The sequence below is a fragment of the Phodopus roborovskii genome, unplaced genomic scaffold (genome assembly GCF_943737965.1).
Source record: "Phodopus roborovskii unplaced genomic scaffold, PHOROB, whole genome shotgun sequence".
Taxonomy (NCBI): domain Eukaryota; kingdom Metazoa; phylum Chordata; class Mammalia; order Rodentia; family Cricetidae; genus Phodopus; species Phodopus roborovskii.
The window spans coordinates 1380326-1404523 of record NW_026126469.1 but is presented as its reverse complement, the minus strand read 5'-3'; the positions used below and the strand labels follow the sequence as shown (position 1 = coordinate 1404523).

At 44.1% G+C, this 24198-nt stretch overlaps 2 protein-coding genes and 1 pseudogene across 4 annotated transcripts in view; 1 reads left to right on the top strand and 2 right to left on the bottom strand.

Annotated features, from left to right (window-relative positions):
* Positions 1-668, top strand: part of Spidr (scaffold protein involved in DNA repair) — a 217360-nt gene extending 216692 nt beyond the window's left edge. For all 3 annotated transcript variants that reach the window (XM_051190979.1, XM_051190978.1, XM_051190980.1), the window contains one exon: positions 112-668. In XM_051190979.1, the coding sequence (XP_051046936.1) occupies positions 112-237 (126 nt within the window). In that variant the 3' untranslated portion in view covers positions 238-668. The remainder of the gene's footprint in view (positions 1-111) is intronic.
* Positions 669-1400: 732 nt separating this feature from the next.
* Positions 1401-2641, bottom strand: Cebpd (CCAAT enhancer binding protein delta). The gene has a single exon (XM_051190981.1). The coding sequence runs from the start codon at positions 2573-2575 to the stop codon at positions 1745-1747; it is 831 nt and encodes a 276-aa protein (XP_051046938.1). The 5' UTR covers positions 2576-2641; the 3' UTR covers positions 1401-1744.
* A 220-nt stretch (positions 2642-2861) lies between these two features.
* Positions 2862-12354, bottom strand: LOC127227029 (uncharacterized; annotated as a pseudogene).
* Positions 12355-24198: the final 11844 nt, after the last annotated feature.

Genomic DNA, 24198 nt, shown 5'->3' with positions numbered 1-24198 from the left:
GCAGTTTACAGAAGGGCCCTTTCCCTGGCCATGTATGTCATTGTTCATTGTTGGGGACAAAATGTGCAGGAGTCTGGGCCTGCTTTAACCTGCATGCTTCTCCCACTGCAGAGTTGTGAAGTGAAGAACGTCCTTGGGAAGAAGATGGGACCTTTACTCTGCTTTGTGCAGTCTGTCACCCCAGAGCAGACCAGCTGTGTCACCCTGGAGGAGATTGAGTTTCTGGATGCTTCCTGACATCCGGGAACTTTGCACAGAGGGTGGGGGCTTGATTTGGGGAGCTGTATTAACTCCACAGAGTATTTTTAGGGTTTTGAGTTTAGCGAGTTTCTTTTCTCCCCCCCCCTCGGGGAAATAAGATGGTTTTGTAAATTAAAAATCAAAATACCTTTTTTTACATTTTTTTAAAAAAATACCTTCCTAAAAGCTTAAGGACATGTTTCTAAAGCTTGAGCGTCCCTGTGGTCTTCATGTTGCATTACTAAGGCAATATTATTGATTTGTTGGGAAATATTTCTTTGTAATTTTAAAGTACTTAAGACTTTCAATATTTATACAATTTTTCTTCGAAGTATTAATGTTCTCTGGAAGACTATTCTGTAAAGCTTCAACCAGTATCTCATATTGAGATATTGGTGCTCTACTATAATAAATAAATGTGCAACCCATGCTCTTTGTGGTTTTAGTATTCTGGGGACTGCCAGAGACAGCACTGTCATCCACACAATGTAGATGAGCTGGTTTGTTGAGAGCTGCATTAAACTTCTATAGCTTGCTCCTCCATACCTGTCACAATCACAGCGAGCCACCATCCTGTGCTTTGGGCAGGATTTAAGTTACTAGAAGCTACATATTTGAACCCTGAACATTGTTTTCTTCTGTACAGCAGCATAGTAACAACAGGCTGTGATCTTAAAAGCTTTCTTAGAAGAAAAGCACAGAGCTTTTTTTTATTAAGCCCTCAAGCATTACAATAAACGGCATTGGGAGCTGTCCTTTTTATATACAATATGAATTTGCCCTGGTGCACACTTTGAAATCTACACAATGTCCCTAGGATTGAGGAAAGTGAAAGCAAAGCCACACAAGTGAAGATGAATCAGGTTTCTGACTCTCTCAGGCTCTCTTACACCCTCTCACCTGTCCTGTGGCAAGCCCCAACCCAGGTCTGCACTCTCTGGGATCTCATCATACCTTCCACCTAACATGGAGTAGCCACGCTTCCGCTGGAAATACTGAGCATGAGGCCAACTCTGCCACGCTTCCAAAGCAAGCCAACCCATCCATCTCCTTACCCCGTGTGGGCACCACACCTGGTCCCGTGGCTCCCAGGTGTCTGTTTTTCCCTGTTGAGGTCCCAGCACATTGTGTGCGGGAGAGACTGAATATAGGAAGCTGCGGCGATTTTAATGCTTCTTTATTCTTACAAATATTGTAAAAATTGATATAAAAAGCATGCGCAGTCTCTTCCACTTATCTACAAAAGTGTCGGAAAGTCTTCTTTCTACAAATGTACCATAGCTGCAATGGTATTAAGACGTAGAAAACGCTACCATTATAAAAATAATTTAAAGGGGGAGGGGGAGGAAGACTTATAGTTTTCTCGCAGTCCAGTGTCCAAGCTGCAGCTTCCGGTCGCTCACACACCCCAAGGAACTGCAGCAGCTCTGGCTGCGCTGCTCCTGGCCGGCCTTCGGGGTCTGAGGTATCGGTCGTTTGGAGTCTCTGAAGCCCACGCCGCATGTTACCGGCAGTCGGCGCCGGTGGGCGGCAGGAAAGGCGGGCTGGGCAGCTGTTTGAAGAACTGCCGGAGGCCGGCCAGGTCCCGCGTGAGCTGCTCCACGCGCTGGTGCAGCTTCTCGTTCTCCGCCGACAGCTCCACCAGCTTCTGCTGCATCTCCTGGTTGCGTCGCTTGGCCTTGTCGCGGCTCTTGCGCACAGCGATGTTGTTGCGCTCACGCCGCTGCCGGTACTCGGGACTGCCGCGGTCCGGACCCCTCTTGCCCGCGCCCTTCTCTCGGACAGGGCCGGGCACGAGACTCGGCCCTGGGCTGCCTCGAGAGGGCTCGGGCGACGTGGGCGGTGTGGGTTGCGTCGGGGCCATCAGGCTCACCACGGTCTGCGCGCACAAGGCCACTTGCGCGGGCAGAAGGGAGCCCGGCGCGTCGCTGTCGCCCCAATCGGGTTCACGCTTGAGCGGGCCCCGGACGACTGAACCGGAGCTTGAGGGTCGCGTGGGGCCGCCGGGCAGCAGCTCCAGACCGCCCGTGCCGGCCGTTTTGTGGTTGCTGTTGAAGAGGTCGGCGAAGAGCTCGTCGTGGCACAGCTCCAGGGTGGGCACGGCGGCCATGGAGTCAATGTAGGCGCTGAAGTCGATAGCGCTCTCGTCGTCGTACATGGCAGGGCCCGTGGAGCCCGACTCCCCCAGGTCTCCCGGCTCGAGCCCGCGGCCCGGCTTGCCCGCTCTGCCTGGCTCGTAGAAGGCGGAGGGTTCCGTGGGCCAGGGTGCGCCGCGCGCGGGGCTGTCCAGGCTGAAAAGCGCAGCGCTCATGGCGGCGTCGGCCCGACAAGGCATCCAAGTCCGGCTGTCACCTCGCCGGACCGGGCCGCCGCCTTTTCTAGCCCCAGCTGACGCGCACGCCCCGCCCCAGCACCGCGGGTCCCGGACCCGAGCGGGGAGGGACTGTCCGCGCTGCTGGGAACGACCCGCCCTCTGCCCGCACTCCCGACCCTCCCTCCTTCCTGTTTGTGCGGTTTGAAGCCTACTTAGTCCTCTGAGCCTGGAGCGAAATGATGAGGATTTGGCCCCGGCGCGCGCGAAGCGTGCTGCCTGAAGTCACTGCAGACGACGGCGCGAGTCCTTAAGTTTTAGCCTGGGTGCCTCCGCCGCGGGGCCTGGAGTGAACCTGGAGTCGGGAAGTCAGAGCCAGCGGTTGGAGCTCGCCGCTCAGCCTCCGCCCGTCTTGAGCCACCCCAGCCATCGGGCGTCTCCGGAAATTCGAACCACACTTCTCGGGCTCAACCCCACAGCCTGGTTGGACGTACGAATCGACGGGACCTCCCCGCTGACCTCAGAGCCACGGGAGAGTGGCGGCCACCCTAAACACCGTGCGTTCCTCAGCACCTGACAGCGAGCTTGGGTCCGCTGGCTTTCTTCCAAGTTATTGAACCTCTGCCACCTGGTGGTAGTATGGTATCTCCCAGTTTCGTTTCTTTTCTAATTGTTCCCAAAAGTAACTGTGGCTTTGCTGAAAGGTAAGATATACACCAATGGCTATAAAGAGGTGTGAAATTGCCAGCTCTTAAAACTGCATTTAAAAATTTGTTGCAAAATTCATGAAAAGATGAAGTGAAAATGCAGCCCCAGCTACTCAAGCGCTGAGGCTGGAGGGGCAATTGAGCCCAAGAGTTCAAGCTCCAGTCTCATACAAACATAAGTCAAGAAAAACTGTCCAAATTCAGGTGTTGTCCTTCTCCTTATCTTATCCATCCACCGGGTGTTTTAACCAACATCAGCTAGTCTGCACACAGCAGCCCTGCTCCTAACATCAGTTGCCCAGGAAAACCCTGTCTGTGGAATATTTAATGGATTTTCTGGAAAGGGTAAACACAGCTGTGGCACATGATGTCGATATTTTAACTAATGTGCATGTGAGGTCGTGCACATGCAGAGGAAAGAACTAGAACAAACCTCTTGGTTCTTAGTTGTAGAAGCCATAGCCATACAAGCGTGACTAAGGCCCTCCCTCTCTAATCAATTAGGGAATGCTCTTTGTCTCTCACAGAGCCCTCATTTCCAAGGCTGTTTTCACGGAAACAGCCTGCTGTTTCTGGTACTTGGTCCACTCCCTACATTTATGAAAACTAAATTGTGTTTACAAGACAGTGGGGCCAATTAGAATGTCATAGATTAGGAAACCATTGGTATCTTTGTGCTGTACCTGAAAGCTGTGTGAAGTCTACCTTCAGAAACTTGCTAGCCAGTGAGTAGCAGTCACATGTGGACCTGAAGAGACCCTTCCCCCATTTTTAGAAAGAAAGGAGACATGACAGAACAACAAAATGTGAATTATTGTGACATTTAAAGACCCTTTAAAAATAACAGTCTAAGTTCTTGTGCCAGCTGTAGCCCTTTCATAACTGTCCCCTCACACTCAAGGGCCTGTCCTGGTGCTACATGTGACATGCACTTCCAGTGCTTTATGGCTGTGAAAAGCCCACCATCCTGTTGTTCATTTAAGCTTGTTCTCAGCACACCTGTCAAAAACTCCTCCTGGCTAGAATCCTTGATTCCTCCCCTTTGCCCTCTGCAACGTTTACACATGGAACATAGACGTTCTGAAACCTTGGTGTTTAATTAAAGGTTCAGGAGACTAGCAATGGTCAGAGATGGAAGGTCAATCTAGTTACCTGCAACGACAAACTAAGCTCCCTGGGAGCCTGTCTGTGCATTTCATTCCCCACAAGAACAGTTCTCTGGATGGAACACTCAAATGGGAAGCATTTCTGAATAGTCCTAGATAAAATTAAATACGAAATCAAGTTTGAAGAGAAGTAAAACTTAGTTGACCTTGGTGCTCTCACAAATTTTATTTCCAATATCAGATTATATACTTCAAATTATTTTTACTTATTGTATGTGTGTTTTGGGGAGAGAGAAGTAGGGAAGGACACATTGTAGCATGCATTTGGAAGTCAGGGAACAATTTTCAAGGGTCAGTTGTCTCCTTCCATCTTGTAGGTTCCAGAAATGGAACTCCAGTTAGCAGCCTTGGGAACAAGTGCCTTTTCCTACTGGAGCCATTTTTGCAGCTTTTTTTGTAAACCTTTGCCCTAGAGCTATTTTTTATTATGTTTTCTTACGTGTTGTCTCACAATTGTCAGGTTTATATATATTATTATTTCCGAAAAAAAAGTTTTTTTTTTCAAGCTAAATCATTAAGTTTGGAAAAGGGAAGACAGAGTTCATAAGAATAAAACTATGGAACTAGGATTGCTCATCCCTCATGATTACTGAAGTGTGGACTTCATTTAAACCTAAAGGACAGATGTGGTGCACACCTGTAATCCCAGCATTCAGGAATTGAAAGCAGAGGATTATGGGTTTGAAGCCAGCTTGAGCTACATACTGAGGCCATGAATAAAGGAAAGAAAGTTGTGATATGTGGTGCCTGAATGAAAATGTTTCCCATGTTTGAATACTTGGTCCCCAGTTGGTGGAGCTGTTTGAGGAGGATTAGAAGGTGTGGTCTTGGAGGAGGTGGGGGGGGTCAGCTTTTAGGTTTCAAAAGACTCCAGCTGTTGTCAGCATTCTCCCTCTTACAGTTTAAGATGCAAGCTCTTAGCTGTTCTTGATGCCATGCCTTTGCTCAGTCGTCATGGACTTTAGCCCTCCAAAACCATATGCCCAATTAAAACTATTTCTTTTATAAGTTACCTTGGTCAGATTCCTGCCAGGGAAGCAGTTAGGCTGACTGCAGACCTTCACCTCCCCTGCCCCTTTAAATCCAGTCCCCAGTCTCACCCCCAACTCTGCAGCAGAGCACCTGCTGTGGTCTCCCTTTGTTCTCTGACCCCATTCCCAATGAATCACAAAGATCTCCTTCAAATTTCCTTCCCCCTACTCATTTCATTGTTACCCCAGCTTCCAACACCAGCAGGAATTCCCTGGGAACATACCAGGGAGACAGGCAAGCTACCTGAAGATCATCACCACCCCCTCCTCTCTTCCCAACCTCATCCCCCAGTCTCATCCTTAGCTCTGCTACAGAGCAGCCTCCCTCTCTGCCTACATCTCCTGTGGGTCCCACAGACCTCCCTTACCCGGCTCATGGCTTTATCCCAGCCCCCAGCTCCCTGCTAACCACAGGCTGCCCTGCCATGGAAGCAGGTAGGCTGTCTGTAGATCTTCACCTCCTCTCCTGTTCCTCCGGATCAAACCCCCAGCTATGGCAGACCTTCTGGGGTAATTTCTTTTCACTCTATTCTCATCCCAAGGAAATCAAGTAAACAGATCCTGGTGGATCACTCCCCCTGTGGACCCCTCAAGCCCCTAGTTTACCCCCTTTCCTAAGTGTCATCTCCCAATACCCAGAAATACATTGTACCTTCAACCACCAGAGGCCACACCTGTCAGGTCCACAAAAAATCTCCTACCAAACAACACAACTAAAATTTGAGGAAACAAACCAAGGAACAAAACACCCAACAAAGACAAAACCAGATATCACCTTGTCCTATCAACTTCCCAATCCCAGATGCCTAGATGCCAGCATAAAAATAAAATTGATAACAGCCAGGATGATACATTTCCACTAGAGACCAGCAACTCTACCACAGCAGGCCCTGAGTGTTCCAGCATAGCTCAAGCTCACAGAAACAGCCTTAAAACAGCCTGTATGACAACGACAGAGGTCCTTAAAGAGGAAATGAAGAAATCCAGGAAAACTGGGGGGGGGGGCAGGAGCCTGCTTGGCACTATAAGGGCTGAGCAGGAAAAGATCCACAAGCCTGCCTGGGCCACCATTATGGGGAACAAATACATTATGGAGGAGGGGAGCAGAATGATTCATGTCCTGTGGAGAGAGGCAGATCTGAATTGGTGAGGTGGGTGGCGGGCTTGCCACCTGAGGCAATGGTGATATCCCTGCCTGGGCTGCTACCAAGAATCATGTCTGCATCCATGATGCTGCCACAGCAATGGTCTGTGTTGATGTCCATGGCTCCTGCTACCACAAAAGACCAAGTGAATAGGGCTGCTCAGAGAGTGAACCCTGCATCTTGCCTGGACAGCATAGTAGAGCTGGATCTATCGATGGGGGATAGGGGTTGAACCAGCTCACACAAAAGAAGCATGGGAGAACTTATATGAGAGCCCAAGTTACAGTCTAAGTTTTAATTACTATGCCATAGAGATCCATGAAACAAAAATGCCTCTGATCTGCAAACCCCTTTGCCCAAGGACAGAGAGTTCCTGAAATGTCAGAGGCTGTTGTTTATGGGAGATAAGAACCCATGTCTTCACTCCCCTAAACAAGTTTATTTGACTCATCTGTACCAGATGTGCTTGATCACATGTGGGCAGGAGGTTCACAGGCTGGAGGTACTTCAGATATGTGCTTGCCCCAGACTACCTGATGAAAAATGCTATGAATTATGGGTTATCCTTCATAACCCCTTGCCATACTTGATTCTGGGCCATTTCCCAGTAAGCTGGGTATGGACCTGGCCAGAGTCCATCCACCTGGCCAGTATTTAAAGCTTGATTCAAATTTGACTTTAAACTGTGGTTGTTGTTGGAAACCAGCAGTCTGCTGACCCCGCCCCCGATGATAGGCAGGATGCATGGCCTTGTCATCACTCATTATGGGGTTGCATAGGGGACTCAGTTTCCCTTTTAAAGCAAGTGCGACCCCCTCTTTCTCTCTCTTCCTCTCTCTCTTCTCTTTCCCTCTCTTGTTTTTGGTTGGCCACCAGCTACCCCCTCTTTTCTCTCTCCCCCTTCTCTCTCTCCCTCTCAACTCTTCTGTTACTGATGCCTCTATGTCTCTTCCCTTCTCCCTCACTCCCCTTTCTAAATAAACTCCTCATTTAAGCTCTATCTGCCTGGCGTGTTATTCCCTCCACCTAGGTCACCCTCACCTGCTATGGAACCTGCTATGCTCTCCCACGTGGTCCCTTACCTTGGGATCCCACTCACTTGGGACCCTCACCTGGAACCATCACCCTAACCCCCCCATCCACCTTTTATTCTTATAACTGTAACAAAAGAACAACAGTAGTGGTCTTATTGTTGCCACTGGAATTAACATTTGCCCCACTATTATGTCTGTCATACGGTGGTGTGGCTCAGGGAAAGAAGGACCTCCTCACCTCTCCTCACCCAATGCAGAGGAGAAAGTTGGCCCCAGGGTCAAGAGAGCAGGAGAGCTGGCTGGGCCCCTCACTAGCTGCAGCACTCAGGAGAGCCAGTCCTGTACTGCCTAGGCAGCATAGCTGAGCTGCCCCTGTTGGTAGGGGGGAGGGTAAACTGGCCCTGAGGTGGGAGAGCTGGCCCTACCCTGCCTCATCTACCACATGATGGTGTGGAAGATGCCCTCCTCCTCTTGTGCTTTGCCACCTGCTGGCAGCCTGGAAAGTTGGCCTCTGGGATGTGAGAGTGAACATGAGGAGAACTGTCCCAGCCCCTTGCAGGCAGCAGCACTCAAGAGAGTGGCCCATGCACCCAGCATGGATTCCACAGTAGAGCTGGCCCTGGTGGTATAGGTACCAGTGACCTGGCCCCAAGGGTATGAGAACAGGAGAACCGGTCCTGCCCTTTGCTGTAGACACCAGCTCAACTTCTCCATGCTCAATGGGTTGTGTGGGTGTTGTCTTCAGCAACCTACTACTTTGGGATTCTGGTGTATACTGAAGACCAGCTGAGGCATACAACCTGCTGTATTTTTGTCAGCTTGACATTGGAAAACCTCCTGAAAGATCAGAAAGTGTGACCTTTGTGATCGCCATTTCTTAGTTCATTCAAATATTCAACGCACACCCCCAAAGGTAGAGAATAGAGCTGCAAATTTTAACTTTTATGCATTGATCATAGAAAACAGTTTTAATGCTATAAATATGTTTACCATTTTCATTGCAAATATTGATGATGAATGTATTAATCAGGGTTCTCTAGAGTACAGAATTTATAGAATGAATCCCTCCCCCCCCCCGTGTGTGTGTGTGTGTGTGTGTGTGTGTGTGTGTGTGTGTTTGTGTGTGTTTGTGTGTGTGTAATTTATTAGAATGTCTTATGAGCTGTGGTACAGCTAATCAATAGCTGTCTATGCACAGAAGGCCCAAGAATCCAGTAGTTGTTCAGTCCATAAAGTTGGATGTCTCAGCTAGTTTTCAGTATATGCCAGAATCCCAAAGTAGTAGGCATTAATGCCAGTGCAAAATGAACTTGCTGATGAGGGTGGGCGGAAGTAGTCAAAAGAGAGAGCTTCTCTGTGGGATGGTGGTGGTGCATACCTTTAATCCCAGCACTTGGGAGGTAGAGGCCAATAGATCTCTGTGAGTTCAAGGTCAGCCTGATCTAGAGATCGAGTTCCAGGTCAGGCTCCAAAGCTATGGGGAAACTGTATCTCCAAAAACCAAGAGAGAGGGAGAGAGCGTCTCTCTTCCATGTCTTTATATAGGCTTCTGCAGAGGGTGTGGCCCAGATTAGAGATAGGTCTTCCTACATCAAAAGAGTGATTTCCTTGGTCAGAAGCAATACTGTGTGGATATCATGGTGGTGAACAAGGTATTCTGTAAGTTTAATTATGGTGGTTTTCACAGAAGCATTACATGGAGAAAAGGACAAATCCATAACCAGAAGTAATATCTACTCCAATAAGGACAGAGCACTGTCCTTTCCACAGAGGAAGTTGTCCAATGTAGTCAACCTGCCACCAACTCACTGACTGCTCATCCAGAGAATGGTGCCATATCTGGGTCTCAATGTAGGTCTCTGCTGCTGGCAGATCTAGCACTCAACAGGAACTGTAGCCAGGTCAGCTTTGGTGAGTGGAAATCTGTGTTGTGGAGCCCATGCATAACCCTCAACTCTGCCACCGTGGCCACTTGGTTAGTGGACCCATTGAGCAATGACAAGGATGGCTGGGAGAAAAAGACTGTCCACAAAACATCTTACCTACTTAATTATTGAACTCCTTTTCTGCTGGTCACCTTTTGATGAGACATAACATAAGTTATCTTCACATCCTTTGCCCTTTTACAGAGAATTACCTGCATGTTGCTTCCACAGACATCTTTCTCACCAATTTTCCAATCATGTTATTTTCAAATCCCTGACTATCCAGCTAATCAATTTGCTACAGCCCATGGATCTGAACAACTGCACATCTGGCCGTTTCTTCACTAAGGCCCAGTAGCAGGTCAAGAGCTGTCACTCAAAGGGAGAGCAATGTCTACAGGTGGTGGTAGAGCCTTGCTCCAAAATCCCAAAGGTCTCTTCTGTGATCACCTATAAGGGCTGCCAAAGGCTCCAAACAGCATCCCTGTCTGCCACTGATAAACACCTCAAGTACCATAGGGTCTGCTGGATCATATGGTCCAAGTGACAGAGCAGCCTGCACTGAATCCTGACCTATTGAAGTGCCTTCTCCTATTCCAGGCCCCACACAAAAATAGCAGCTTTCCAAGTCACTTGGTATATAGACCGGAGAAACACACCAAAGGAGGGAATGTGCTGCCTCCAGAATTCAAATGGACCACTAAATATTGTACTTCTTTCTTTGGTGGTGGGAGGGGCCAGGTGAAATAACTTATCCTTCACCTTATAAGGAATATGTCTGCAGGCCCCACTCCACTGGAGATAGGTCCTTGAATTTTGGTTGGATTTATTTCCCATCCTTTGCTGGGTATATGTTACTAACAAGTCCAAAGTGGGTTGCTCCCTCCTGCTCATGTGGTCCAGTCAGCACAATGTCATCAATATAGTACACCAATTTTGTGGAAGAGAAGGCAATAGAGATACCTTCTAAGTTAACCCTTGAAGTAAAACTGGTCTTGCCAACTGAAAGCAAATTGCTTCTGGTGGTCCTTATGGCCAGGTACCAAGAACAAGGCATTTGCTAGATCAGTAGCTGCACCCCATGTACCAGGAGATGTGTTAATCTGCTCAAATACAGCAGCTGCATTTGAAGTCACTATTCGATTGGGGTTTTGATAGTTAGCTGTCATTCTCCATGATCCATCTCTCTTCTGAACTGGACAGATAGTAGAGTTAAAGGGAGATGTGGGAACCACCTTGCTTGCATCTTTCAAGTCCTTGATGGTGGCACTATTTTTTGATTCATTGTTTTCCCTGGCAGAGGCAAATCTAGATGTTTCCATGTAGCTTTTCCAACTATAATAGCCCTCAATCCACAGGTCAGAGAACCAACATGAGAATTCTATGAGCTTCTAAGTATATCTATCCTGGAACTGGAGAAATAACCACAGGATGAGTTGAGGAACCTACTGCACCTACTGTTAGACATCAGCCAAGATTCTATTAATTATCTGACCTCCATAAGCCCCAACTTTAACTGGAGGTCACAGTGTTTCTTGGGATTTCCTGAAATCAGCATCAATTCAGAACCAGTATGCAACAGTCCCCAGAAAATCTGAATGTTTTCTTTCCCCCAGTCTACACTCAACCTTGTAGGTCCTTCTGGAGAAGGACTGGAGAAAGGCTAACAGTAAAACTCTTAAGTGTGTAATCAGGGTCCTTCCTTAAGGGGGACTTGGCTATCCCTAAATTCAAGCACCTCTGGGTCTGCAAAGTGATTCAAGTCTGAAAACTGATTCATGGGCTGAGTGATGGGAGATGTCATTCTGTAAATATGTTTCTCTTACTGGTTAATGAACAAAGCACTGTTGGCCAATAGGAAAGCAAGATAGGTGTGACTAGGAGACAAGGAGGAAAGAGGAAGTAGTAGGGAGGAGAGTGAAGATGGAGGATGGAGAGAGAAGAATGCCAGCCCCTCTCTCCAGTAAGATGAGACCACGTGGAAGTACTTAGATTAATAGAAATGGGTTAATATTTAAGACAGACCTAGCCAATAAGAAACTAGTAATAGTCTGCAGCTTTATATCTAATACAGTGTCTCTGTGTGTTATTGGGGGCTGGCGCAGCGGTGGGACCAGACCGGCAGGTGGGAAAACTATTCATAACAGGCTGAAATCCCCTTTCACCATGATCCAATGTAGCTTTTCTTTATTTGTTTGAAAATTTTTCCACTTACACAGAACAAACAGATATTCAGTAGGCTTCCTATTTATTTCATGCCTGGAAACACCATGTTTGATTAGCCAGTACTAAAGGTCCATATTAGTCATACCACCATAGAATTCATTTTGACTGTGCTGACCATTTTGAATCATGCCATCATGGACTTTGTTTTGTCTATGATGCCTACTATAATGACTAAGATCACCTTGCCTTTGGTGGTTCAGTGCTGCCACCTGGTCCCTACTACTTCAGGGCCCAGTGAAACCCATTGCATTTAATTAAACCAACTGAGCAGCAATGTCTCCAACCCTAAAGTCTAAGATGAGGACAAGGGCAACAACAAAGCTCCCCAAATGTCTGACAGGATTAGTGAAGGGTGTGTCTTCTGGGCATTCCTGTTGTGGAGGATTAGGTTTCACACACTGTACCCACTCTTGCACTGCAATTTCCCTGAATCTTAAAATTCCTTCATCACTAAGCCAGAAGATATCATACTTCTGATCCTTTTCAAAGGCTACCCTTTCCTTCATAAAGGTAGAAAGAGGAAAACAGCTCCACAGAGTCATCCTCTGACACTGTGGCACATATGCCATTGCACCCATAAACATACGACAAGAAGCCACAATAATAGTGGTAGAGAAATGTATGCATGAGATTCATATCATTAAGATTGTAATTTAATAAGGGTTAAGGGATTAAATCACCAGTTCTAGGAACTGTTGTTGATGTAACTATTGTGACATCATCTATTTTTTGAAAACAGAGTGACTGAATGGAGGCCAAAAGTTAAAATGATTTTATGATATTTGAGCAAGGTGAATACCATGTCATCAATATGTTTCAAGTCATAATTGGATATATATGCAATTGTACTTTCAGTCAAAATAAATATGTTGCCTGATTGATTTTCCAGTGGAATACAAAGAACTTCAATCTGGCATTTGAGGTCTTGTCTTCTGAGTTCAAATGTTCCTCATTTCAGCATTGCATCTCATTCATGTCATAGCTATTGTTTGTGAGAAACTATTGTTTTTTTTTTTTTTGTATTTTTAAAAATGTTCTCTTATTTTACATATCTATCCCAGTTACCTCCCTCCTTCCCATGCCCCCTGAACCTCCCCCATCCCATTCCCTACCCACTCCACAGGGAGTGTGAGATCTTCTAGGAGGGACCATCAAAATCTGCCAAGTCATTTGGAGTACAGACTAGGCCCTCCCTCCTGTCTCTAGTCCTTTTGTGCACCAGGGATACATCCTGGTTTCACTGTCAGAGGTCCCTTAGACTGCCCAAGTCTTCTAACTGAGACCCACATTCAGGGATCTGAGTTGGTAAAATGCTGGTTTCCCAGCTATTACTCTGGAGTCCATGATCTCCCCCCTGTTCAGGTCAGCTGTCTCTGTGGGTTTCTGCAGCTTGGTCTTGTCCCCTTTGCTCATCACTCCTCCCTTTCTGCAACTGGACTCCAGGAGTTTGGCTCAGTGTTACCCGTGGATACCTACTTCTATCTCCGTCAGCTACTAGATGAGGACTCTAGGATGGTATATAAGTTAGTTATCAATTTCATTGTCAGGTAAGGGCATTTAAGGTAGACTTTCCACTATTGCTCAGATTGTTAGTTGGGGTCATCCTTGTAGGTCTTTAAACAGTTCTCTAGTGTTAGTTTTCTCTTCAAACCTATACTACCTCCTTCTATTATGGTATCTCTTTTCTTGTTCTCCTCTATTCATCCCCCAACTCAATCTTTCTGGTCTCTCATATTCTCCTTTCCCCTCCTCCCCTTCTCTTTCTTCTAATTCCCTCTCCACTAAAGCCCCCCCCCCAATATGGTCAGGAGGTCTTCACCCTTTCCCCTTCTGTGGGGGATCTTGTATTACTCTCTTAGAGTTTTCCCTGTATCCTAGCTTCTATGGTGGTATAAATTGTAGGCTGGTAATCCTTTGCTCTAATTAAAAAAAATCTATATATGAGTGAGTATATAGCATGTTCCTCTTTTTGTGACTGGGTTACCTCACTCAGGATCATTTCTTCAAGTTCCATCCATTTGCCTGCGAATTTCAAAATTCCATTGTTTTTTTTCCCCACTGAGTAGTACTCCATTGTCTGTTTATCTCCATACTTCAGTTGAGTGGCATTTATGTTGATTCCAGGTTCTTGCTATTACAAATAATGCTGCAATGAACATAGCTGAACAGATGTCTTTGTTGAATGGATGTGGAGAGGAATTGCCGGGTCCTGTGGTAGACTGATTCCCATTTTCCTGAGGAACCACCATACTGATCCCCAAAGTGACTGTACAAGTTTTCACTCCCACCAGCAGTGGAGGAATGTTCCCACTTTCCACATCCTCTCCAGAATAAGCTGTCATTGGTGTTTCTGATTTTCAGCCATTCTGACAGGCGTAAGATGGTCTCTTAAAATTGCCTTGATTTGCATTTCCCTGATGGCTAAGGATGTTGAGCAGTTTCTTAATTGTCTTTCAGACATTTTGGATTCCTCTATTGAGAATTGTCTATTCAGTTTTGTACCCCACTATTTAATTGGATTATTTGGTGTTTTGGTGCCTAGTTTCTTGAGTTCTTTGTATATTTTGGAGATCATCCCTCTGTCAAATGTAGGGTTGATAAAGATCTTTTCCCACTCTGCGGGCTGCCATTTGGCTTCTCAACTCTGTCCATTGCCTTACAGAAGCTTCTCAATTTGAGGAGGTCCCATTTTTAATTGTCGATCTCAGTGTCTGTGTTAGTGGTGTTATATTCAGGAAGCTGTCTCCTGCACCAATTTGTTCAAGGGTACCTCCTACTTTCTCTAAGAGAGTCAGTGTAGTTGGATTTATGTTGAGGTCTTTGATCCATTTGGACTTAAGTTTTTCAAATGGCTATGGACATAGGTTTATCTGCAGTATTCTACGCACCATCTTCCAGTTGTGCCAGCACCATTTGTTGAAGATGTTTTCCTCCTTCCATTGTATAATTTTAGCTGTTTTGTCAAAAATCAGGTGCTTGTAGGTGTGTGTTAATATCAGGATTTTTGATTTGATTCCATGGTCTACCTGTCTATTTTTATGCCAATACCAAGCTGTTTTCAGGACAGCTCTATAGTAGAGCTTGAAGTTGGGGATGGTAATGCCTCCTGGAGTTTCATTATTATACAGGGTTGTTTTGGCTATCCTGGGTCTTTTGTTTTTCTATATAAAGTTGAGTATTATCCTTTCAAGGTCAATGAAGATTTGTGCTGGGATTTTGATGGGGATTACATTGAATCTGTAGATTGCCTTTGGAAAGATTGCTATTTTTACTGTTTTTCCTACCTATCCAAAAGCATGGGAGATCTTTCCATTTTCTGGTATCTTCTTTAATTTCTTTCTTTAAAGATGCAAAGTCTTGCTATACAGGTCTATACATGTTTGGTAAGCATTAACCCAAGATACTTTATGTTGTTTGTGGCTTTTGTAAAGGGTGATGCTTCTTTCTCAGCACCTTTGCCATCTGTATATAGTAGGGCTACTGATTTTTTTTTTTTTTTATCTTGTATCCTGCCACTTTGCTGAAGGTGTTCATCAGCTGGTAAATTGGTAAATTGGTAAATTTTTTTGGGTCACTTATGTAACCGATCATATCATCTGCAAATAGTGAAAGTTTGACTTCTTCCTTTCCAATTTGGATCCCCTTGATCTCCTTTTGTTTTCTTATTGCTCTAGCTAGAACTTTAAGTAAAATATTGAAGAGATAGGGAGAGAGTGGAGAGCCTTGTCTTGTTCCACATTTTAGAGGAATCACATTAAGTTTCTCTGCATTTATCTTGATGTTGGCTGTTGGGGATAGATATGGATCTATTTGCATTCTTCTATATGTCAGCATCCAGTTATGCCAGCAAATTTGTTGAAGATGCTGTCTTTTTTCATTCATATATTTTTAGTTTCTTTGTCAAAAATCAGGTATTCATAAGTGTGTGAACTAATATTAGGGTCATGGTTTTTTTTTATGCATATAGAGTATTTTTTATTTAATTTTATATAACAAAGTCCAATTAAATGAAAACAAACATTTATACACAATATTTGGGAATTTGGGCGTCGTTCTTTCCAAACTACTTCCTGCTGGTAAGGGGCGCTGTCTTGGGGGAGTTCGAAGAAGATTCAGATATCCTAGCTGTAGTCTGTAGGGCTGTTTTGTCCAGCTGTTTGGAATGTAGGATCAGCTTGTACTCTGTTTCAGGCGGTCTGGTGTGATCAAACCACATTAGTCTGGAAGGAATCCACATCTTTTCATTTTCTGTGGAAACAAAAATAGAAATACTTTTCCCCAGTAACTTGTTCTTCAACTTATATTTTGGAGTCAAAGCGTTTTTTTTTTTTTTTTTTTTTTTTATTATTATTATTATTTTACATGTCGATCCCAGTTCCCTCTCCCTCCCTCCCTCCCTCCCCCCAAGCCCTCCCTCCCTCCTTCCCTCCCTTTTGCCCTCTCTACCCTCTCCCATGCACTCTAAACACCCTCCCCTCCCAACCCCCCACCACAATACCATATGTAGGGGAATGCCATCCAGTTGGGGTCATGTAGATCTGACAGGTCCTGTGAAGTAGGGACTAGGGCTTCTCTCCTATCTCTAGAATAAGGCAGTTATCCCTCCATGGGGGATATGCTTGCAAAGTCCTTTTGTGCACCAGGGATACATCCTGGCTCCACTGTCTGAGGTCTCTTAGACTGCTCAGACCTTCTGGCTGAGACCCATATTCAGGGGGGTCCGAGTCAGACCCCTGTTGGCTTCCCAGCTATCAGTCTAGTGGCCCTTAGCTCCTCCTTGTTCAGGTAAGCTGTCTCTATGTACTTCTACCGCATGGTCTTGTCCTCTCCATCTGCTTCTGGGTTCTAGTTTGACTCAGTGTTTATGTATGGGTGTTTGCTCCTGTTTTCAACAGGCATTAGTTGAGGACTCCATGGAGAAGTTAGTTGTTGATCTCACTCTCCGGGAAGGGCATTTATGATAGCCTTTCCACGGAAGCTGAGATTGTTAGTTGGGAGCAGTCTTGTAGTTCCCTCGACCTTTCTTTGTGTTCAACTTTATCTTCAAACCAATATTGGCTCCCTCTTTTATGTTCTCTCTCTCTGTCTCTGTCTCTCTCTCTCTTTCCTATTTTCCATTCCTAACCAGGCTCAATCCTCCTGGTCGCACATGCCTTCCTCTCCTCCCTCTCATTTTCTCCTACTTCTCTCTCCATTAGCTGTCCTCCCCCACTATACCTGAGGTCTGGGGGACTTGTCCCTTCCCAGTTCTGTGAGGGACTTTATATGAATCTCTTAGAATACAACTTGTATCCTAGTTCCTCTGGTGATGTGAATTATAGGCTGGTGATCATTTGATCTAGTTCTAAAATCCATATATGAGTGAGTACATACTGTGTTTCTCTTTTTGTGACTGGGTTACCTCATTCAGGATGGTTTCTTCAAGTGCCATCCACTTGCCTGCGAATTTCAAGATACCATTATTTTTTTCTGCAGAGTAGTATTCCATTGTGTAGATGTGCCACATCTTCATTAACCATTCTTCAATTGAAGGGCATCTAGGTTGCTTCCAGGTTCTTGCTATTACAAATAGTGCTGCTATGAACATAGTTGAACAGATGTCTTTGTTGCATTGATGTGAATCCTTTGGGTATATGCCTAAGAGGGGGATTGCTGGGTCCTGTGGTAAACTAATTCCCATTTTCCTGAGGAACCGCCATACTGATCTCCAAAGTGGCTGTATGAGTTTGCACTCCCACCAGCAGTGGAGGAGTGTTCCACTTTCTCCACATCCTCTCCAACATAAGTCATCACTGGTGTTTCTAATTTTAGCCATTCTGGCAGGGGTAAGATGGTATCTCAAAGTTGTTTTGATTTGCATTTCCCTGATAGCTAAGGATGTGGAGCATTTTCTTAAGTGTCTTTCAGCCTTTTTGATTTCCTCCATTGAGAATTCTTCAGTTCTGTACCCCATTTTTTAATAGGGTTATTTGGTGTTTTGTTGACTAGTTTCTTGAGTTCTTTGTATATTTTGGAGATCAGCCCTTTGTCGGATATAGGATTAGTGAAAATCTTTTCCCAGTCAGTGGGCTGCCGTTTGGTCTTGTCAACTGTTTCCTTTGCCTTACAGAAGCTTCTAAGTTTGAAGAGGTCCCATTTATTAATTGTTTCTTTCAGTGTCTGTGCCCCTGGAGTTATGTTCAAGAAGCGGTCTCCTATACCAATTTGTTCAAGGGTACCTCCTAAGGGTCATGGTTTAATTCCATTGGTCCACCTGTCTGTTTTTGTGCCAATACCAAGCTGTTTTCATTACTATGGCTCTATAGTAGAGCTTGAAGTCAGGGATGGTGATACTTATGGAGGTTGAGTATTGTTTTTTTCGAGGTCTGTGAAGAATCATGCTGAGATTTTGATGGGGATTGCATTGAATCTCTAGATTGCTTTTGGTAAGATTGCAGTTTTTATTATGTTGATCCTGCCTGTCCAAGAGCATGGGAGATCTTTCCATTTTCTCAGTTCTTTAATTTCTTTCTTTCTTTTTTCTTTTTTGTTATCTTGCATTTTTTATTTTTATATATAGTTATTATTTTTTTATTTTACATATTGATCCCTGTCCCCTCTCCCTCCCTCCTTCCCATGCCCACCAACTCCTCTCTCATCCCACCGCCCCCCCCCCCCACAGGAAGGGTAATGCCTCTCAGGAGAGATCATCAAAATCTGTCTAGTCATTTGGAGTAGGGACTAGGCTCTCCCTCCTGCCTCTAGGCTAAGGGAGTATCCCTCCATGGGGAATGCGTTCCCAAAGTCCTCTCATGCACCAGGGATACTTCCTGGTTCCACTGTCAGAGGAACTTAGACTGCCCAGGCCTTCTAACTGAGATCTACATTAAGGGGGTCTGAGTCTGTCTAATGCTGGTTTCCCAGCTATCAGCCTGGGAGTCCATTAGCTGTTTCTGTGGGTTTCTGTGGCCTGGTCTTGACCCTTTTTCTTATCACTTCTCCCTCTCAGCTACTGGATTCTAGGAGTTTGGCTCAGGGTTTAGCTGTGGGTGTCTATTTCTGTTTCCATCAGCTACTAGATGAGGGCTCTATGCTGGCATATAAGGTAGTTATCAATCTCATTATCAGGGAAGGGCATTTAAGGTAGACTTTCCACTGTTGCTCAGATTGTTAGTTAGGGTCAGTTTTGTGGGTCTCTGGACATTTCTCTAGAGTCAGTTTTTCTCTTCAAACCTATAATATGGTATCCCTTCTTCCTTCCTTCCTTCCTTCCTTCTTTCCTTCCTTCCTTCCTTCTTTCTTATTTTGCTCTTGTCTATTTGTGCCCCCACTCAATATTCCTAGTCTCACATGTTCTCCTCCTCCCCTTCTCTTTCTCTTAACTCCATCTCCACTCACTGCCCCCCACCCCAACTCCCAATATGCTCAGGAGATCTTGTTCCTTTCCCCATTCTGTTAGAGACTTTGTGTGTGATTTGAGTTTTAGTGATATTTCTCTTACTAATGTGGATGGATGCCTGTAGTGAGGTAGTCCTTCTGTAGCACTGACCACGCCCATTGGGGGGTGGAGCTATGGGCGGAGGTGACCTGAGGAAGGAGGTCAGAGGGGGCCAGGAAGGCGCTCTCTTTCTGGCGTGACTCGGACAGGAGAGGATCGGGTTGAATTTCCTGGTGTTCATCTGTCTAGGTTGTAAGTTATTTCTCCCTGAATAAACATCAATTCGGCTTTAAAAAAAAAAAAATATTTAATTGTAGTAAACTATTTCTATATAGAAATCTATTTCTCTCTATTATCTAGTATTCCTGAAGTCCCAAATTTTGTAAACCAATGCTGGCTTTGGAGTTGGATTTGGCTTTCCTTCTCTAAATTCAAGCATGTTGTTAAGATTAAATTCATGGTTTCTGCCTTAAATCAAGAAGCCAATTGGTGTAAGGCAGAAGAAACAAAATCTGGGGACTCATATCTTATGCAATTTTCTCTCTGAAATCCTAATTTTCTCACATACTTTTAATGCTTATTGTTGTCTTTCCCTAATGCATACCTTAAAACTTGAAAATTTTACTTTAATATTGATGTGTAACTTTTCCACAAGTAATAATAACGATTCCTAACAGCAGTCTTTGAACTTTCCGGAAAGAAGATGGGGCCCCACATCATCATTTCCACTTGACTCAACCTGATGCATCGGAACTACAAACATCACCCTAAAACCGGTTTGAGACTGTTTTGCTCGAGACAACTCATGACTAGCTAGCTGTAATGGTGCACCTTTTTATTACACCCTGGCCAGTTTCAAATAGAACTACAGTCAAGAATTTTCTGCCACACAGTGACTAACTACATATGTCACAGCCAGTTCTGTTGAGAAATTTGGTTGCTAAAAATTTTCTTCCTACAGGATCCATTGGAGCAATCATCGTCCCATTTCAGCAGGAAGTAATCTTAATATGACTACGCCCCCTTTCCCTACCCTTGGAAATTTGGGATAATAGTCATCGTCTTTGGGTTGGTTTTAGTTATTTGGGATTGGGTGATGCTTACACTCGGGTTTATCTTTTAGACAGGAATAGGGAATGGTGGGTAAAGGTATGGTTTAGATGGGATATAAGTAGATTAGCCTATTTCCTTGAGAATTTGAGTATGAATGAGATAGTATTTTACAGCTTACATTGTTATGTATTCCTATGTGGTAAGCTATGTAAAATTAAGTTTATATTTTGTTATATTGTGTTAAATGTTTCCACTTATAATATTTATGCACATTATTTTTTACCATATTCTATGTATGTATACTTTTCTTGTGTTCAAGACATTTTATATATTGATACAATTTGGGATATTTATCTTGCTGCCCTTTATAGTTCTACCTCTTGTCTTGACACTTATACTCTACCTCTATTTTAGGGATTTACATGTAGGTATATGTAAATAGTTATATTGTTTAAGTATTTGTTCCTGCTTTACTCAGGAAAGTTTTAATCAGTCTTTTTAGCTAAGTTCCCAGGTATTACAGATTATCTTCACTCACATTTCCTGTACCTATGAGATTAGTCAGATATAGATGCTTAATCTTCAATCCTTCATAGACATGCAGAACATGGAATTTAAATGTTTTAATATTAGTACTCCATTGACATGAGACACTGTTGCTCCTGACAGCACCGTACATTTTCCCGAAATATGTTGGACACTGTTGTTGCTCCTGCTGGAGTTCATTCTCGCCTCAGCTAATGGCCTGTTGGGCATAGAATTGCCCCCACCTTGACCACTGATTTGGACATGCAGTCCTATGTGCTTGCAGGAGACAAATATAGAAGACTGCTTGACCTTGCCAAGTCAGGGTAAGACAGCCATTCTACCTCCCTGCTGTTGTTGTGGTCTGTCAAGTTCTCTTGGCCTTAGCCAAATCTGGGTGTACCAACATCGCTGTGAGACCTAGGGTGACTGTTCAGGTGGCTTGCTGTTTCTGTCCTTGCTGCACCTTTTGGAAGTTGTCCATCCGCATTTCCTGTCTACTCTAGTATTGTTATTTTCCTTCTCAGGTCTTGATGAGGTTGAAGATTAAACTATCACAACTATTATTCTCTCTTCCTAGTTAGATATATTAGGTACTAGACTTACGTTTTCCAGCTTAGGACAACTCTATTGTAAACTCCATTATGCCCTCACCCTAGGACTAGATATGTAGGTCATTTTGTTCTCGATTTTCCTTTTCTTAGAGCACACTTGTTATTCACTGTTTTGTATATAGTTTTGTATTAAGCCTAAATCTTTTCTTTAGACTAAAAGGGGAATTGTAGTGAGGTAGTCCTTCTGTAGCACTGACCACGCCCATTGGGGGGTGGAGCTATGGGCGGAGGTGACCTGAGGAAGGAGGTCGGAGGGGGCCAGGAAGGCACTCTCTTTCTGGCGTGACTAGGACAGGAGAGGATCGGGTTGAATTTCCTGGTGTTCATCTGTCTAGGTTGTAACTTATTTCTCCCTGAATAAACATCTATTCGGCTTATTTGTTTATCCTGATCCTTATTTACCGCAATAGATGCCTTTGTATTTGGTGTATAGATGTTAAGAATTGAGACTTTGTACTGATGGATTTCTCCTGTGATGAATGTGAAATGACCTTCTTCATCTCTTTTGATTGGTTTTAGTTTGTAGTCTAATTTGTTAGATATTAGGATTGCTACACTAGCTGTTTCTTGGGTCCATTTGATTGGAAAATCTTTTCCCAATCCTTAACTCTGAGGTAACACCTGTCTTTCAAGTTGAGGTGTGTGTCTTGTGTGCAGCAGAAGGGTAGATTCTATCTTTGTATCCATTCTGTTAGCCTATGTCTCTTTATAGGGTAATTGAGACCGTTGATATCATGAGATATGAATGACCAGTGATTGTTATTATTTTTGGTTGTCGTGGTGGTTGTGGTATTATGTGTGTTTTTCCCTTTTTTTTTTTTTTTTTTTTTTTTTTTTTTTTTTTCATTTTGCTAGTGTGGGATTATCTATGGCCTATGTTTTTGTGTATGTGTAACTGACTTCCTTGGGTTGACATTTTCCTTCTAGTACTTTCTATAGACCTGGATTTGTGGATGTGCATTGTTTAAATCTTGTTTTGTCATGGAATAGCATGTTTTCTCCATCCATGGTGATTGAAAGCTTTTGTTGGGTACAGTAGTCTGGGCTGGCATCTGTGGTCTCTTAGTATCTGTAGAACATCTACTCAAGACCTTTTGGCTTTCAGGGTTTCCATTGAGAAATCAGGAGTAATTTTTGATAGGTCTGTTTTTATAATTTACTTGGCCCTTTTCCTTTGCTGCTCTTTGTTATGAGCACTTTCCCACCAGCCTGGTCCCAGAACAGCATCAGTCCCAACATAACACACACACACACACAGACTCTATTAGTTATAAAGCTGTTGGCCAATGTCTAGAGCTTCTTATTGGCTACCTCTGTCTTAAATATTAACCCATGATCACTAATATATGTGTTTCTACATGCTCTTATCTTATCGAGAACACCAGATTGGCATCCTTTCCTCATGAGATCTTATCACAGCTCTCTTTCTCCTACATCTCCCAGAATCCTCCTCGACTCCTAGTCCCACCTATCTTGCTTCCTATTGGCCAACAGTGTTTTATTCATTAACCAATAAGAGAAACGTATTTACAGAATGACATCTCCCATCAGCTCTCAATATTCTTTCTTTACTCAGTATGTCTAGTGCTTTGATTATTATGTATTGAAGGCACATTTATTTATTTATTTATTTATTTATTTATTTAGGTCCAGTCTATTTGGTCTTCTGTAAGCTTGTTGTACTTTCCTAGGCATATCTTTCTTTAGGTTGGGAAAGTTTTCTTCTATGATTTTGTTTTCTACACCTTTGAGCTAGACTGCTTCTATCCCTATTATTGTTAGGTGTGGTCTTTCCATGGTGTCCCATTTGCTGGATATTTTGTGTTAAGAATTTGTTGGACTCAACATTTTCTTTGGTCAATGAATCTATTTTTTTCTGTTGTGTCTACAAATACTGGGATTCTTTCTCTCTTCCATCTCTTGTATTGTTGGTGATACTTGCACCTGTAGATCTTGATCATTTACACAGATATTCCATTTGCAGCATTCCCTCAGTTTGTGTTTCTTTGTTGCCTCTATTTCAGTTTTCAAGTCTTGAATACTTTGAAGTGTTTCCTTTGCCTGTGTATGTTTTCTTGTCTTTCCTTGCTTTCTTTAAAGGATTTGATGAGTTCTTCCATTTTTTATCTTTTCCTCCATTTCTTCATTTTGTTTTTGTTTTTGTTTTTGTTTTTTTTTTTTTTTTTTTTTTGTTGCTGTTTGTTTGTTTGTCTTTTCTCCCATTTTTTAAAGGGACTTTCTCATTTCCTTTTTAAGGGCCTGTATCATCGTCATAAAGTTGTTTTTAAGGTCATTTTCTTCTGCTTCATCTGTGTTGGGATGACTGGTGATGCCATATTTCTCTTTATGTTGTTGAATGTATTCATACACTGTCATCTATCTATATCCTCCTTCAGTAGGTGCAGTTGGGGCCTGTGCTTTATAGGGTATCCCTATTCCTCCAGTTGGTGTAAGTGTGGCCTGTGGCTTTAAGTGGTCACTCTTCCTACAGTTGCAGGTGGGTCTATGCCTATGCTGGACAGTTCTGGGACTCTTTTAGGTATAGGCATGGCCAAGGCTCCAGTTGTCACATATGTCATGAGGGATGATTTGAGGTGTGGGAAGGCTGGTCCCAAGTCTCTGGGGCTTCAGTGGGAGGGGATGGGGTGCTGGACATGCCCTGGGTGATTCGGACCTAGCGAGTAGGGGACTCTAGCCAGGAACCCAGGCACTCATCTCCCCCAGTGGGTGTGATTGCAGAGATCTTTAAAACCGTGTTTGTAACAGAGTGACTTAGAACACAGGAAGAAATTAAAATATTTAAG